Here is a 14,703-nt window from a genome sequence, read left to right on the forward strand (position 1 = left end):
TCATTTTTGTTTTCAAAAGTAACACTTCTCTTATTTAAATAGGTTTCTGAATGAAAGAAAAATATATTTTCGAAGTACAATTTAAGCTTGAATTGTAATCCTTTTGCAAAGTCACTATACATACCTCTCTTGATAAAGTGCACACTCACACACACTTGGTAAAGGTGCACACACAGACACACACATGTACACATACACATTTGTATGTTCGTATGTGCATGTGTATATATATATATATATATATATATATATATATATATATATATATATGTTTCTATTTTGAATGAGCTTGCCTTTGGTTAGAATTATATGTAAATTTTTTGTACATCTAGTTTCCATTCAGCTATTGAATATAATTTGTCCTCAGATTGATATTAAGTACAGTTGAGTAGGTTACAGAGTATATATATCCAAGATCAAAATAAAACTGGAGATACAGTTGCAAATTTGTTTTTATTGTAACATCATAAATTAGACAATATTTACATACGTTTCACTAGCATATATTAGTCTGCTAAGCAGTAATTGTTATAAAGATGGTCATATAATCACCCTTTGATATCATCAGGAGAAAACAGTAACTTACTCCATTGTTGCATTGTTGGTTACCAGCATCTGTTGGTAGGCAGATACAAGCTGAGAATCTGCCTACCAACTAATGTCATTTTAATTGTTATGCTTTTTTTAAAATCCTATGAAAATTAGAATCTCTTATGGATAGCTTTCTTTCCTCAGCATACTTTCAACAAACCATTTTAAAGGCCTTTCTGACTTAAAGTCTTAAGCAGAAGTTTTATTTGTTTTTTTATAACACCTAAGGTTAGTTTAAAGAAATTTAAGGCTGATTTGGGGTCGACAAAAGATAAATTCCTTTCTAAATATCTATTTGTAATGTTAACCAATTCTTTACCATTTCTTAGTGCTGTATATTTTGTGACTGCTCATCAATTCTCATTATCGTCATTGTTCCATTTAGTTTCTGAAGTCATCATTGCCTTGATTATTGTTTGGTTATGTCATTGTTTGCTTCTGTTTCAGCAATGCATGAGATTTTTTGTTGTATGATTCTAACCCAATTCTCCATTGCATATTATTGTTAATTTCTCTGTATTTTTTAATGTCACATTGATAACAAATTACAGCAATAAGAACTAAATACTAATCAAGTGCTCTAAAATATTGAACTGAATCAATTTCACTTGACCAATTTTCTTAAATGTGTTACTATTTTCTTTGAATGTAGGATGTTAAAGCATAAGATAAATGTAATTTTACTTTGAGCTTAAAAACAAACTCATTTCAAAAATAATCTTTTAAGTTTCTGAAAAGACTGTTAAGATAAGCAATTATCAAATTGGAAAATGGACAACATTTGTTAAAAAACAAATTAATAACTAATAATAATAATCCTTTCTTTAATAGGCACAAGGCTTGAAGTTTGAGGGAGGGGATTAGTCAATTATATTGACCCCAGCACTTGACTGGTACTTATTTTACCAACCCCAAAAGGATGAAAGGCAAAGTTGACCTTGGACTAATAATAATAATAATAATAATAATAATAATAATAATAAAGATTTCAAATTTTGGCACAAAGCCAGCAATTTCAGGGGTGGTGGTAAGTCATTTACATTGCCTCCAGAAAGTGATAAGTGCAGAATCTGTGGACAAAATGGTGAAACCATATGGCATATTACCAGCCAATGTATGCCACTAGCCCAGAAGGAATATAAGAGACACCACGACAATATAGCCAGGCTTGTCCATTGGACACTTTGCAACAAGTATGGACTTGACAGAGCAAAAAATTGGTACGACCACAAACTTGAAGGCATTGTTGAAAACAGAAATGCAAAGATCCTTTGGGATTTTATGATTCAGTGCGACCATGAGATTGAGAATAGGAAACCGGACATAGTCTTAATTGAGAAAGAAAACAAACTATGCTGGATCATAGACATAGCATGCCCAGCTGACAACAAGGTATGCGATAAGGAAGAAAGAAAAGTTGAGAGATATAACAGGTTAGCTTGGGAAATTAAGCAGTTGTGGTCGATGAGAAAGGTAGCAGTAGTACCAATAATTGTCAGAGCCCTGGGAACAGCGAGCAAAAATCTCGAGAAGTACATGGAACAAATAGGGGGTGCAATAAGGGTGGAGCATTTGCAGAAAACAGCACTGCTTGGAACCGCTCGAATACTCCAGAAGGTGCTCGAAAAATAGGAGGTGTTACCTTAGTTCACTGGTAGTGAACAGCTGACATTGTACTACATCCCCCAGCGTTAGAAGCTGTGCAAAGACAATTAATAATAGTAATAATAATTAACATCTCTGGTTGAAACTTGGATACAGTTTGCAAAGGCAAAAGAAGAAGAAGAAGAGGAAGAAGAAGAAGAAGAAGAAGAAGAAGAAGAAGAAGAAGAAGAAGAAGAAGAAGAAGAAGAAGAAGAAGAAGAAGAAGAAGAAGAAGAAGAAGAAGAAGAAGAAGAAATGAGGATAATGACAAAAATACAATAGAAAAAGTATCATATTTGCCTGTGTAAAAGTTTTCCTAGTTTATACTTGATTTTTACTAAAGAAAAGTGGGCTGCATCTTATACATAGGGTCAAAGCTAAAACCGTTTTGAAAACAAAGGGGAAAAAATTTTCGTATCAAGCTTTAATAACTAAATTAGGAGTGCAACTTATACACAAGTAAATATGGTAACTCAAAGCAAAAATAATCTGAGGTGGATTAAAATTAATTGCAGCAACAAAGAAAAAGAAATAATCAAGACTGATAGGTGTTGAAGCATTGGACTGTTGACCACTTGATTGTAATTAGAACGTTGGTATAGTCTCAGTGTTGTTGTTGTTGTTGTTATAGATGGTGTTGATGTTGTTGATGGTGTTGATGTTGCTGCTTAGACTTAGTGTAACCCTGATTAAACAAACATGATCAAAAACATTCCAACAGTGACCATCACATCTTTTATTCAGGACCATGCTAGTCAATGTGTCCTTTTCTTTTTAAGACAGTAGGGAATGATTTAAGAGATATTTAGCTTCTATTACCGACAAATCAAGCAACTGCATGGAGGCTCACTCTCTTGTTGAGCTATGTTCCTCAGCTCTGATTGACAGAAGTTCATCATATGCATGTGTGTGTGTGTGTGTGTGTGTGTGTGTGTGTATGCACGCACACACATTTATGTTTGTATGTGTGTATGTATATGTGTGTGTTTGTGTCTTCTTGTCTTGACATTGTGCAATAGTTGTAAATGAATGTCACTGTCATACAAGCAGTGTCTTCATGCCTAATCTTCTGTGGAAACATGTTTAGTCATGAGGAAATGATATCTTGCTTGGAAAGAGGTGAGAGCTGGCAACAGGAAGGGAATTCACCTGTAGCAGATCTGCCTTACAAATTCTGTCTGACCTATGCAGGCCTGGAAAGGTAAATGTTAAAGTTATGATGTACTCTATAAAGTCTCAAAGAAAATTCCCTTTCAACAGCCACTGTAATAAAATTATACTAATGACTAGGTTGTAGATGTATCATAATACTTAACTCTTTAACTAGTTTCAGTTTGAGAGTTGTGGCCATGTTGGGGCACCACTGTTAGCTTTGCTATACCTTCACTACTTGAAACCTCCTCTGATATGTGGCATTTGGTGAATGAGGGAGTTTGATGCTGTTGCCCTCATCTGTTTTTCCTGCTGTGCGGTAGGCTCATCTGGAACCCTTGACAGGAAGAGATCCAGTTTTGTTTTGAAGACACCTACATCTATGCCATGCAGGTCTTTCAGGATTTTTGAGGGGATATTGAAGAGCTGTGGGTCCTTGAAACCCAAGCTGTTGCGGTATCTGGTCCTGTATTCTGATGGCAATGTTGGGATTTTTGACACTATGCAGTGATACCCCTTTTTGGTGTTTGTGCAACTTTCAATGCTGAAGTTTGTTGCCATTTTATAGCAATGGTTCTCAGACCTTTGGAATTTAAAGTCCCTTTTCTCTAAATGGCTTTTTACAAACACACACCCTACTTGTAAATGTTTTGCACAAAAAAAACTAGGCACTTGATAATTTTAATCAAACTGCCCTTATATTCACCTTCCTGCAACTTAAGAAAACACCTCAACACATCGTTGCTGCCATCTTCATTCTCTTTTCCAACAGGGGTAGAATGTATCTCTCCTGCAGCAAAACACCTGTACCTTCGTCTCTATCATACTTTAACTTCTCATCACCTGGTATAAAGCCCCCTCCCCCTATACTACTCCTCAGTTATTGGAAACCTCATCGGTGTTGGTGTCATGTAGACAAAAATACCCAGTCCACTCTGTAAAGTGGTTGGAATTGGGAAGGGCATCCAAATGCAGAAACTATACCAAAGCAGATATTTGAGCTTGGAGCCATCCTCTGACTCATTGGCTCCTGTCAAACCATCTAGTCTTTACCAGAATGGAAAACAGACATTCAATGATGATGATGATGATAAAGCTAATTTTGTGCAGTGGTTTATTACGCATGTTTTCTTCAACAATCCAATCCAGCATATGCTGCTTTTTAGATATTTACATGTTAAATACTTATGAAAATTACCAAAAACAGCAAGACCTTATATAATGAAATTATATTGAACCTTGACTCATTATCAGTCTACTTAGTGATAACACAATATTCTCATATTTTAATCCAAAGACAAATTACTTTGAAAATTTTTTGTTCCAAGTTTGAATATTTTATTTTCCATAGAAGATCCAAACCCTTTTACACTCAATGCCTTCTATAGCAGCTCTTGATATTTGCCATCTCCTTGTCAGCTTAGAACATACTCAGATGAGTACTCTTGGCCAGGTTAAGTACTGCCTCAAGCAGTAGTGTAGCTAGAGTGTGTGTCACCCAGATAGCCCTTCAGTTTGGGCACAAAAAATACATATTGCCTACAGCAGACTCAAAAGTGGTGCCATTCCCAGAAAAGCATCACCCAGAGTGGACCGCCCACTCCACCCTATCTAGCTATGCTAGTGGTCTCAAGTCCTAGGACTCATTGGGTCAGTTATTCAGTTTCCATGGTGTATAAATGACTGAGATCACAATATTTCCCCCTGGATAGGATGTCAATTCATCGCAGAGTTACTCTCTTATGGCTGAGTGGACAGAAGCAGCATAAAGTGAAGTATTTTGCTCAAGAACACAACACCAACTAGTCTAGGAACCAAAACCAAGATTTTGCAATCATGCATACAACACTGTAACCACTAGATCCTGCACCCTAAACACTAGGTCATGCACTGTCACTCCAGGTATAGAATCATTGCTTTAAAGTACTCAACACTATCATGAAATAAAATTAATGTGAATATAACAATTACATGTGTTTTAAATGGTTATCAAGATTTTTCGACAATGTTATGGTTAGTATGTCTGAAGAAATTGTCAAGCCAGTTCTTATAAAACTGAAACTTCAAAGTTCTATTTCTTATAATGGAATGTTCTTTTTATTTTGATTTTCATAGCACTTCATCATGACTATGCTGGTGACGAATCTCTGTCTGATGCTGATCAAAGAAGAACATCCTTTTTGAGGAACAAAAATGCCCACCATTCTTTAGATGAACCAACTCTGCATGATTCTAGTCTTCCCGGCATGAAGACTGCAGCGAGTGAGTCTCATTTGGTCGACAGCTATTTAGGAATTGATAATGAGAGAAAGAAATCTACTTCCAAACTTTCTCTTTTGGCTGAAAAACTCAGTGATCCAAAGGCCAGCAAAGCAGCTAAAAATTCCAAGTCACCATTCGCAACACTGTTTCGAAGATCAAAATCCAGGGAACCTTCTCCAACTCCTCGAGATATGAAATCTAAAACACTCGATTCATTGAAGCCTGGCAAACTTGGCAGGTCTCAACGCTCCAACAGATCTATAGCTGGTTCTCAGAATATTCAAAAGGGTAATGTGGAAGGTGGCAGCCCTGCAATTAATATCGAAGGTCCTGATGGATTGATTCCATATGAGTTTCAGGATGTCAAAGATATACACCATGGATTCAGCAATGTCTCTATGGGTTCCGACTATGAAATGTCCGAGGCTGAAATTGCTGAAATGAATGCCTTGACTGAAACTATGCATGAATATTACTATTCTGTACGCATCTTCCCTGGGCAGGACCCCAATCAGCTATATGTTGGTTGGGTGACCCCTGGCTTTCACATGGGAGGCAGGTCCTTCGATATGAAGAAGATCAGGAATGTCATCATCTCAACCCAAGATGTAGAATATAAATACAGACAAAGGTAATCCTATTTTTACTTTTATTACTAGTGTTGCTATTATTTATACCATAAGTAGCATACAAGGTACTGATACAGATTTTTATAATTTATGAAGTATCTGGTACTAAATAACAAAATATTTGAATATTTTTTAAATGCAAAATATTTTTATCAATAATTATATAATGTATATTATTTGATTTTAAAAATATCATTCATCAAATATTCAGCATATTGTCTAAATTACTTTAATTACACTAACATCTGACCATTTGTGGTGATTATCTCTTTTAAGACCTAAATAACTACATCGTTCATCATAGCATTAGAATAAGGGAAATAAATATGTTTATGAATTTGTTTCGAAAGATTCCTGGTGTGAAACTATGTGTTGAAACAGATATTGTTATATTTCAGGATGGTCATATTTTTTTTCCTTGCCAAATATTTGGCAAGAAAAAAATTTTGGAAAATGACCATCCTGAAATATAACAATAGAAAATAAATACATTTACTTTTTATATCCCATCCACACAAGCATGAGAAAACAGATGTGAAGATGACTGTAATAATGATGATCATGTTAGTAATGATGGTGGTGGTGGTGGTGGTGGTGATGGTGGTTGTGATGATGGTTAATGTTTTATGTTCTTTCATTCCAGTGTAAGCCGCAAAAACTGTTATATGGTATGTGCAGGTGTATTACAACAGCGTTATGGTGGAACTCATGAAGAATCAAGCAAAAAATCCTCACCAGGTCTTGTTATTGGCTGCTACATTGATACAGCCACAGGAATATTAAGTTTTAGTGTTAATGGAAAGGAGGTGGCAAATAAATACCAGGTAATCGTTCAATTTTTTTTTGTGTTTGTTTTTCTTACAAGTTTTCATTTTGTTGTAATATGTTTTTATTACATTAATCTGTAGGAGCAGATTGTTGCAACCTATTTCCCTCTCTAATGCCATTCTTTAAAATCTGGTAAAAATCTAGAATTCAATGAAATTAGTGCTGATCTATATTGGTAAATATTGGTTTTACATTTTGACACAAGGCCAACAATTTCTGGTGGTGGAGATAAGTTGATTACATAGACCCCAGTGCTCAGCTGGTATTTATTTTATTGACCCTGAAGGGATGAAATACGAAGTGAATCACAGCAGTATTTGAACTCGGAGCCTAAAGTTGGAAGAAATGCCACTAAGTATTTTGTCTGATATGGTAACAATTCTGCCAGCTCACCAGTAAATATTAATACATAAGAGAGTTATAAGAAGGTTTCACTGAGATGATTTGCTGTGAGGAATGAAAGAGTTTCTTTAAGATGGAGATCAGCTGCAGATTCTTCTCTACATAAATACAACCTAGAATGAAAAATGGATGTTAAATGATGATGATGTGTGTGTATGTATATAGTTCAAAAAAACAATAACAAAAAAACAAAAAAACAACAAAGTGAGGACGTGATATGGATAGTATTATTGGACGCTGAGGAAAGGAAAGAGAGAGTGTATGACGTTTTGGGCGTAGCCCTTCGTCGGAAAGATGGAAAGTTCGGAGAATGGAAGAACGGAGAAAGAGGAAAATGGTACCGATGCCCACGAGGTTACATAGATAGATAGATAGATAGATAGATGGATGGATAGATAGATAGATAGATAGATAGATAGATAGATAGATAGATAGATAGATAGATAGATAGATAGATAGATAGATAGATAGATAGATGGATGGATGTATGGATATAGTGAAGGTGATGGCTTAGTGGTTAGAGTGTTGGGCTCACAATCATAAAGTAGTGAGTTCAATTCCCAGACCAGGCTATGTGTTGTGTTCTTGAGCAAGACACTTTATTTTCACATTGCTCCAGTTCACTCAGCTGTAGAAATGAGTCGTGATGTCACTGGTGCCAAGCTGTATTGGCCTTTGTCTTTCCTTTGAATAACATTGGTGGCATGGAGAGGGGAGGCTGATATGCATGGATGACTGCTGGTCTTCCATAAACAATCTTGCCTGGGTTTGTGCCTCAAGGGGGAACTTTCCAGGTGCAATCCCATGGTCATTCATGACCGAAGTGGGGTTTACTTTTTATATATAAGAAGGGAGAAAGAGATAGATTTCCTCCTCTCATTACCCTATTACGTTTACACACTCCCTAGCTTTCAAGCATCTACCATTGACAAAACCAAGGAAGGTCGAAATCACATGATCTGATAGTCCTGGTGGTGATGGCAGATGATTATCTCCCTCTAGCAATATAAACACAAGTGATTATATGCGCCACAAGTCCATATGAGAGATTCTCTCATGGTAACTATCAGAGTATTCCATGTTCTAACACAACATCCACTTTTACGTAGGGATAAATATTACCTTCTTTATATTTAGCATATGATGTTACAATTATTACATGATATTAAATCTATTATGTCTTTATTTCAGGTTGAACCTGGAACCAAACTTTTTCCAGCTGTAATTTTTGAACCAACAATCAAAGAAATGTTCCAGTTTGAATTAGGACGGACAAAAGTAAGAAGTTTTAACATGCATTTATTTTATGTATATTTTTACCTTTTATTTGCTTCAGCCCATAAGCTCTGGTCATGCTGGGGCACTGCCATTGATATTTATCATGTTCATTTATGTCTTGAAAAGTTATTTCCTTTCTTTGAGTATCTTCAATTTCTTGATGAGGTCAAATTTACATTTTATTATTCTGAGGTTGATGAAATAACTGGCACTCTGTTGGTTATGATGACAAGGTTTCCAGTTTATACAATCAATGGAACAGCCTGCTCTTGAGATTAATGTGGAGGTGGCTAACCACTCCACAGTGTAAAATTAATATAGTTCTCAGGGAGATTCAGCATGACACAGAATGTGATAAAACTGGACCTTTGAATTACAGGTACAACTTATTTTTCCCAGTTGAGTGCACTAGAGTAATATGAAATAAAGTGTCTTGCTCAAAGACATAATGCACCACTGAGAATTGAACTCACAACCTTACGATCATGAGCCAAATACCCTAATCAGTAGACCAAGTGCCTTCACATGATTGATGGAAGAAAGAAACTGTAAAGTACAGTTTAATAATCCTATTATGCATCTTAAATCCAAATGGAATTATTTTACAAGTATTGAAATATATTTGGTCAAGGGTCTTACTATTTCTACCTGTCTATCACCTTAAAACAAATTATATGATGAAAGTGTTGCAAATGAAGGACTTAGTATTATATGCATAAACAGATGCAGGCATGGCTATGGTTAAAAGATTGCTTGCCATCCAGTTGGCATCAGGTTCAGTCCCACTGTGTAACACCTTGGGTAATTGTCTTCTACTATAGCCTCAAGCCTTGTGAGTGAACTTGGTAGGTGGAATCTAAAAGTCTGTCATGTGTATATGTGTGTGTCAAAGTGTTCATGTATCCTTGTCTGTGGTTCAGATAGAGAAGGTAACAGATATAAGAGTGTCAAGATTTATATAACTGTGCAACTAAGATTTAGAAGCTCACTTTGCAACCACGTGGTTTTTGGTTCAGTCCCATTGCACAGCACCTTGGGTAAATTTCCTCTACAATATCTCCATGTCAAGCAATGCCTTGTGAGCAAACATGTTAGAAGGAAACTGTGTGGAATCCCATCATATGTGTGTGCATGTGTCTTTATGTCTGTGCTTGTCTCAGCCACTACAACTTGACAACTGTTGTCAGTTCGTTTACATGCCTGTGACTTAGCAGTATGGCAAAAGTGACCAATAGAATACACACCAAATTTTTTTTAAATAAGTACTGGCATTGATTTGTTCAACTAAATATCCGCCAAGGCAGAGGCCCAGCACGGTCACAGTCCCATGTCTGAAAAAAAAAAGGTAAAAGAGTAATAAATTTAATCTGTCAAATTTACAGCTTCCTTTAATGAAGTCTTAAAGAAATGGATGAAGGACTTTGGATCTGAGTTCAAGTCAAATACAAGCAAAAAATAAATAGCCCTGCCAAAAATAAAAGCAAATGTTAAAAAATAATAGCAAATGTAAATAGTGGATTTCATTGAATATAATTTTTCTATTTCAGAATACTTTGCCCTTATCTGCTGCCCTGTTCCGTGGCCCTAAATCTATCCAACCTGCCTGTCCACCACGCTTAGATTTACAAGTAATAAAACCTTCACATTGGGCAAGAGTCCCAAATACATCCCTCAAATCACATTCTATAAAGATGTCAGAAGTACGAGGCTGGAGTTTGGTATGTGACGAACCAGGTCAGTCAATTATATGTATTTATTATGTTTATTATTATTATTATCATTTCATCTGTCCTAATGTTCTGAGTTCAAATTCCACCAAGGTTGACTTTGCCTTTCATCCTTTCGGTGTTGATAAATTAAGTACAAGTGAAACACTGGGATTGATGTAATCGACTAGTCCCCTCCCGCCAAATTTCAGGCCTTGTGCCTTTAGTCGAAAGGATTATTATTATTATCATTATTATTATTATTATTATTATTATTATTATTATTATTATTATTATTATTATTATTATTATTATTATCATCATCATTATTATTATTATTGAATAAGGTGGTGAGCTAGCATAATCGTTACCATGCCAGGCAAAATGCTTAGTGACATTTTGTCCATCTCTACGTGCTAAGTTCAAATTCCGCCAAGGTCAACTATGCCTTTTGTTCTTTCAGGGTCAATAAAATAAACACCAGTTGAACACTGGGATCAATGTAATTGGCTTGTCTCCTCCCCCAAACCTACTGGCCTTGTACCAAAATTTGAAACCATTATTACTATTATAGAATGAGTGAGCAGCGCATGCTATTAAAGTGATACTGGGGTATATATATATGAAGTCCAATATAACCATCTTGACTACCCATCTGATAAGGATATAGTAGGCACATGCATCACAACCATGTATGCATAACATGATGACCTCATATCAAGAGAAAAAAAACATGACCTTGCTAATGGGGCCCAGTTAGAATTCTTTTCAGGCTGAGTAGCCCATCCTGCTCAAAACGTCCCTGAATAAAGTTTGTTTAAGGATGATGAACAAAACACCCATTTTTCCTGAGGTGAATTATTCAAACCCCAAATAATCCCTCTCAACACACAGCTATGATGCTGTCTCACTACTCCTGCTAGTGATCAGAGGTGCACATATTGTAAACTACTAAGTGCCATGATCAACTGGTTATGGTCAAGTGACTGACAAAGCAAACCTGCAATATCAAGCAGAATATTTGCTGTAACCCATTTTTTTATACCAAGACAAAACTTTTATAATTTATTGGGCATGCTCTGCCCTCATGACAATTCTAAATTAAAAAACAAATAAAATTATTATTATTATTGTTGTTGTCATCGTCGTCGTCATTGTTGTTGTTGAAATATTTCATTTACAACACATTGGTTGAAAATTAAATAATAATTTAATTCTAAGTTGTAAACCTATGATTAATAGAAATAGTCAGGAAAATTAACAACAATTTTGAAAGTAATTTTTCTTCTCAACTTTTTGATAGTTTTTACTATTCCTGTTTTAAAATTTAACATGAAAATCACATTGCTATTTAATGCCTAATTGAGATAATTACAATCTATTGTTTCAGTTTCTATGATGGCTGTTTACATACCAGAAGAAGATAGTTGTCTTGATGTGCTAGAACTTATAGAACATCCATTATTACTGAAGTAATTCATTTTTATTTGTTTTTTTTTATATTGGATATAAGCAGTGTTTTGTTAAATATTTGTATAAATCAGGTAGATATCAGAAAAAAAAACTGAAAGGGAAAGGAGTTATGTTATTTAGAATGATTGGGCAATGAGCTGGTGGAATCATGCAAGACAAAATGTTTAGCAGCATTTCTTCTGATTCTTTATGTTCTGTGCTCAAAGCCTGCTAAGGTCAACTTTGCTTTCATCCTTTGGATGGATTGATGTGGGTCAAATAAATACCAGTCTAGTACTGGGGTCAATGTAATCAATTTGCCTAATTCTTTCTAAATTGCTGGGCTTGTGCCAAATTCAGAAAGAATTATTTAGATCAGTGTTTTGCAAAGGGAATACCATGACAAAATTTAATTAAAATTTATTTCATAAAAGATTGTTCATCATTTTCAAATTTGAGATGAAATATCTTGTAAGTTACTCAATCACCCTGCCATGTAAAATGCACCAATGCTGGTGCCATGTAAAAAGTACTGGTGCTGGTGCCACATAAAATGCACTAGTGCTGGCATCTCCTAAAAAGCACTGGCGATGGTGCCACATAGAAAGCATGGATGATGGTGCCACAAAAAAAGCACTGGTGATGATGCCATGGAAAAAGCACCAGTGCTGATACTACATAAAGAACACTGGTTCTGTTGCACATAGAAAAGCACTGGTTCTGGTTCCACATACAAGGCACTGTTGCTGGTACCACATAAAAAACACTGGTGCTGGTGTCACATTAAAAGCACCAGTGCTGGTGCCACATAGAAAAGCACTGGTGCTGGTGCCACATAAAAAGTACACAATACACTCTGTAAAGTGGTTGACATTAAGAAGGGCATCCAACTGTAGAAAGCATGCTAAAACAGACAATGGAGTTAAGTGGCCTTACCAACCCCTGTTAAACTGTTCAACTCATGTCAGCATGGAAAATGGACATTAAATGGTGATGATGATGATGATGATGATGTTGATGCTACAAATGAGGACTGCAGATTAGTTGGGCAGTGTGTAGAACAAACAATTAACTCTTGGATGAGATGAGAGTGAAATGAAAGTTGGTAACCAATAGTCAGCTAGCAAAAGCTGCAATATTTTTTTAACCTGTCTGTCTTTTATCTTAATATGCTAATAAAAAGTGTTTCTTATTCTTTTTCACAGCTTTCATGCACGAACACTGGATTTGTACCAAGCAGTCTGTTCTCATGGCAATCACCGAGTTGCCCATGCACTCACCAGACACATTGATGAGAAACAATTATACTATTGTATTGAAAGTGAATGTAAGTTGAATCACTTTTTGCTATTATTAGGATGCAGCATAGTGGCAGGGAGGGTTCATGATTTGAAAAAAATAATATAATACTAAACTAAATTACCCTTCTATATTTGAGTTTAAATCTTGCATTATTTCAGTCAGCACAAGCATTATACTTACTTTAGGTGTGCCATGTCCAGAATGTCGGACATAAGTCACAGTTCTCTGATATTTGTTTTCTGTAACAGTTCCACTTCCTGATGTTTAATGCCTTTTCCAACCAACTCATCAGGCTTGACATCCATATCTTTTCTCTGCTTCTTTTCTCTTCTATCTTTCTGGTCATCTCCAGGCTGTCTTTCCTCATCACATGACCAAGAAATGTCAGTCGCTTGGCCCTTATCTCACAAAACAGTTTCCTATTTACCACAGCCTGGATCATCACTTCTCCATTAGAGACTTTGTCTGTCAAAGAACTGCATTTCACAACTCTCCAAGTACCTTCTCATTCTTTATGTTATTGATCATACCTCACTTCCATACATTAATACAGGGTAGACATAGCAGTCCAATATATGAATCTTGGTCATGATGCTCAGAGTACAGTTTCTCAAGATGTTATACAATTTAGAGAATGTGGATTTTGCCAACACTATTTGTTTTTTGATCTACTTCACACATTTTGTATCTTCTGAGATCAAAGTTCCAAGATAGTTGAATGATGATACTTGCTTACTGATTTGATTGTTCACTTTCAGCATGCATATATCTAGTATAATGCTTGTGTATTCAATTGTGGATTCAATTCAATTGTAGTAGCATTGGAGGAAGGAACAATCCACCCAGGTAACACTTTTATGGGGGTAGCACTTTTCATCAGCTACATATGTATATCTTTTCTTACTACTAGCCTTCCCACACCCATAGGTCTAATCAGATCTTGTCAAATCGTCCAACCCATACCAGCATGGAAAACAGACGTTACATTCCACTACCATCATTATGTCTTTCAGTTTCTTTTATTGGTTTTTACCATTTTAAGTTTTCACAAGAGTAATACATTGATTAAATAGTTTCTGGTGTGTGTGTGTGTGTGTATGTGTGTGTGTGTGTGTGTGTGTGTGTGTGCGTGTGTGTGTGTGCGGTGTATGTGTGCACATATGTGTGTGTGTATGTGTGTTTCTGCATGCATGTGTATGTATTTACACGTGTGTGTATCTGTATATATGTGTGAATCTGTATGTATGTGTTTGTACAAGAGTGAAGAATTTGTTTAAGCATTATGTTTACACAAATCTAAATACAACATTTCATTTTAATTAATTAGATATGTCAGGTCCTTTAAGACATGGATTTCATGGTTTACTAATTTCTATGCACATGGAGTATCACAGTAAAGCCAGGTAAGATTTTAGAAATCCTATTTTAATTAACCCTTTAGCATTTAAACTGATCAT

At 35.6% G+C, this 14,703-nt stretch overlaps 1 protein-coding gene across 50 annotated transcripts in view; it reads left to right on the plus strand.

The window, feature by feature from the left end:
* LOC106881762 (ryanodine receptor) overlaps positions 1-14,703 on the plus strand; it is a 385,182-nt gene that overhangs the window by 190,373 nt on the left and 180,106 nt on the right. For all 50 annotated transcript variants that reach the window (XM_089360088.1, XM_014932251.3, XM_014932252.3 and 47 more), the window contains 7 exons: positions 5,503-6,280; positions 6,922-7,102; positions 8,700-8,786; positions 10,334-10,520; positions 11,883-11,964; positions 13,150-13,271; positions 14,574-14,649. In XM_089360088.1, the coding sequence (XP_089216214.1) occupies positions 5,503-6,280; positions 6,922-7,102; positions 8,700-8,786; positions 10,334-10,520; positions 11,883-11,964; positions 13,150-13,271; positions 14,574-14,649 (1,513 nt within the window). The remainder of the gene's footprint in view (positions 1-5,502; positions 6,281-6,921; positions 7,103-8,699; positions 8,787-10,333; positions 10,521-11,882; positions 11,965-13,149; positions 13,272-14,573; positions 14,650-14,703) is intronic.

This window comes from Octopus bimaculoides, chromosome 11 (genome assembly GCF_046866305.1).
Source record: "Octopus bimaculoides isolate indiv1 chromosome 11, ASM4686630v1, whole genome shotgun sequence".
NCBI lineage: Eukaryota > Metazoa > Mollusca > Cephalopoda > Octopoda > Octopodidae > Octopus > Octopus bimaculoides.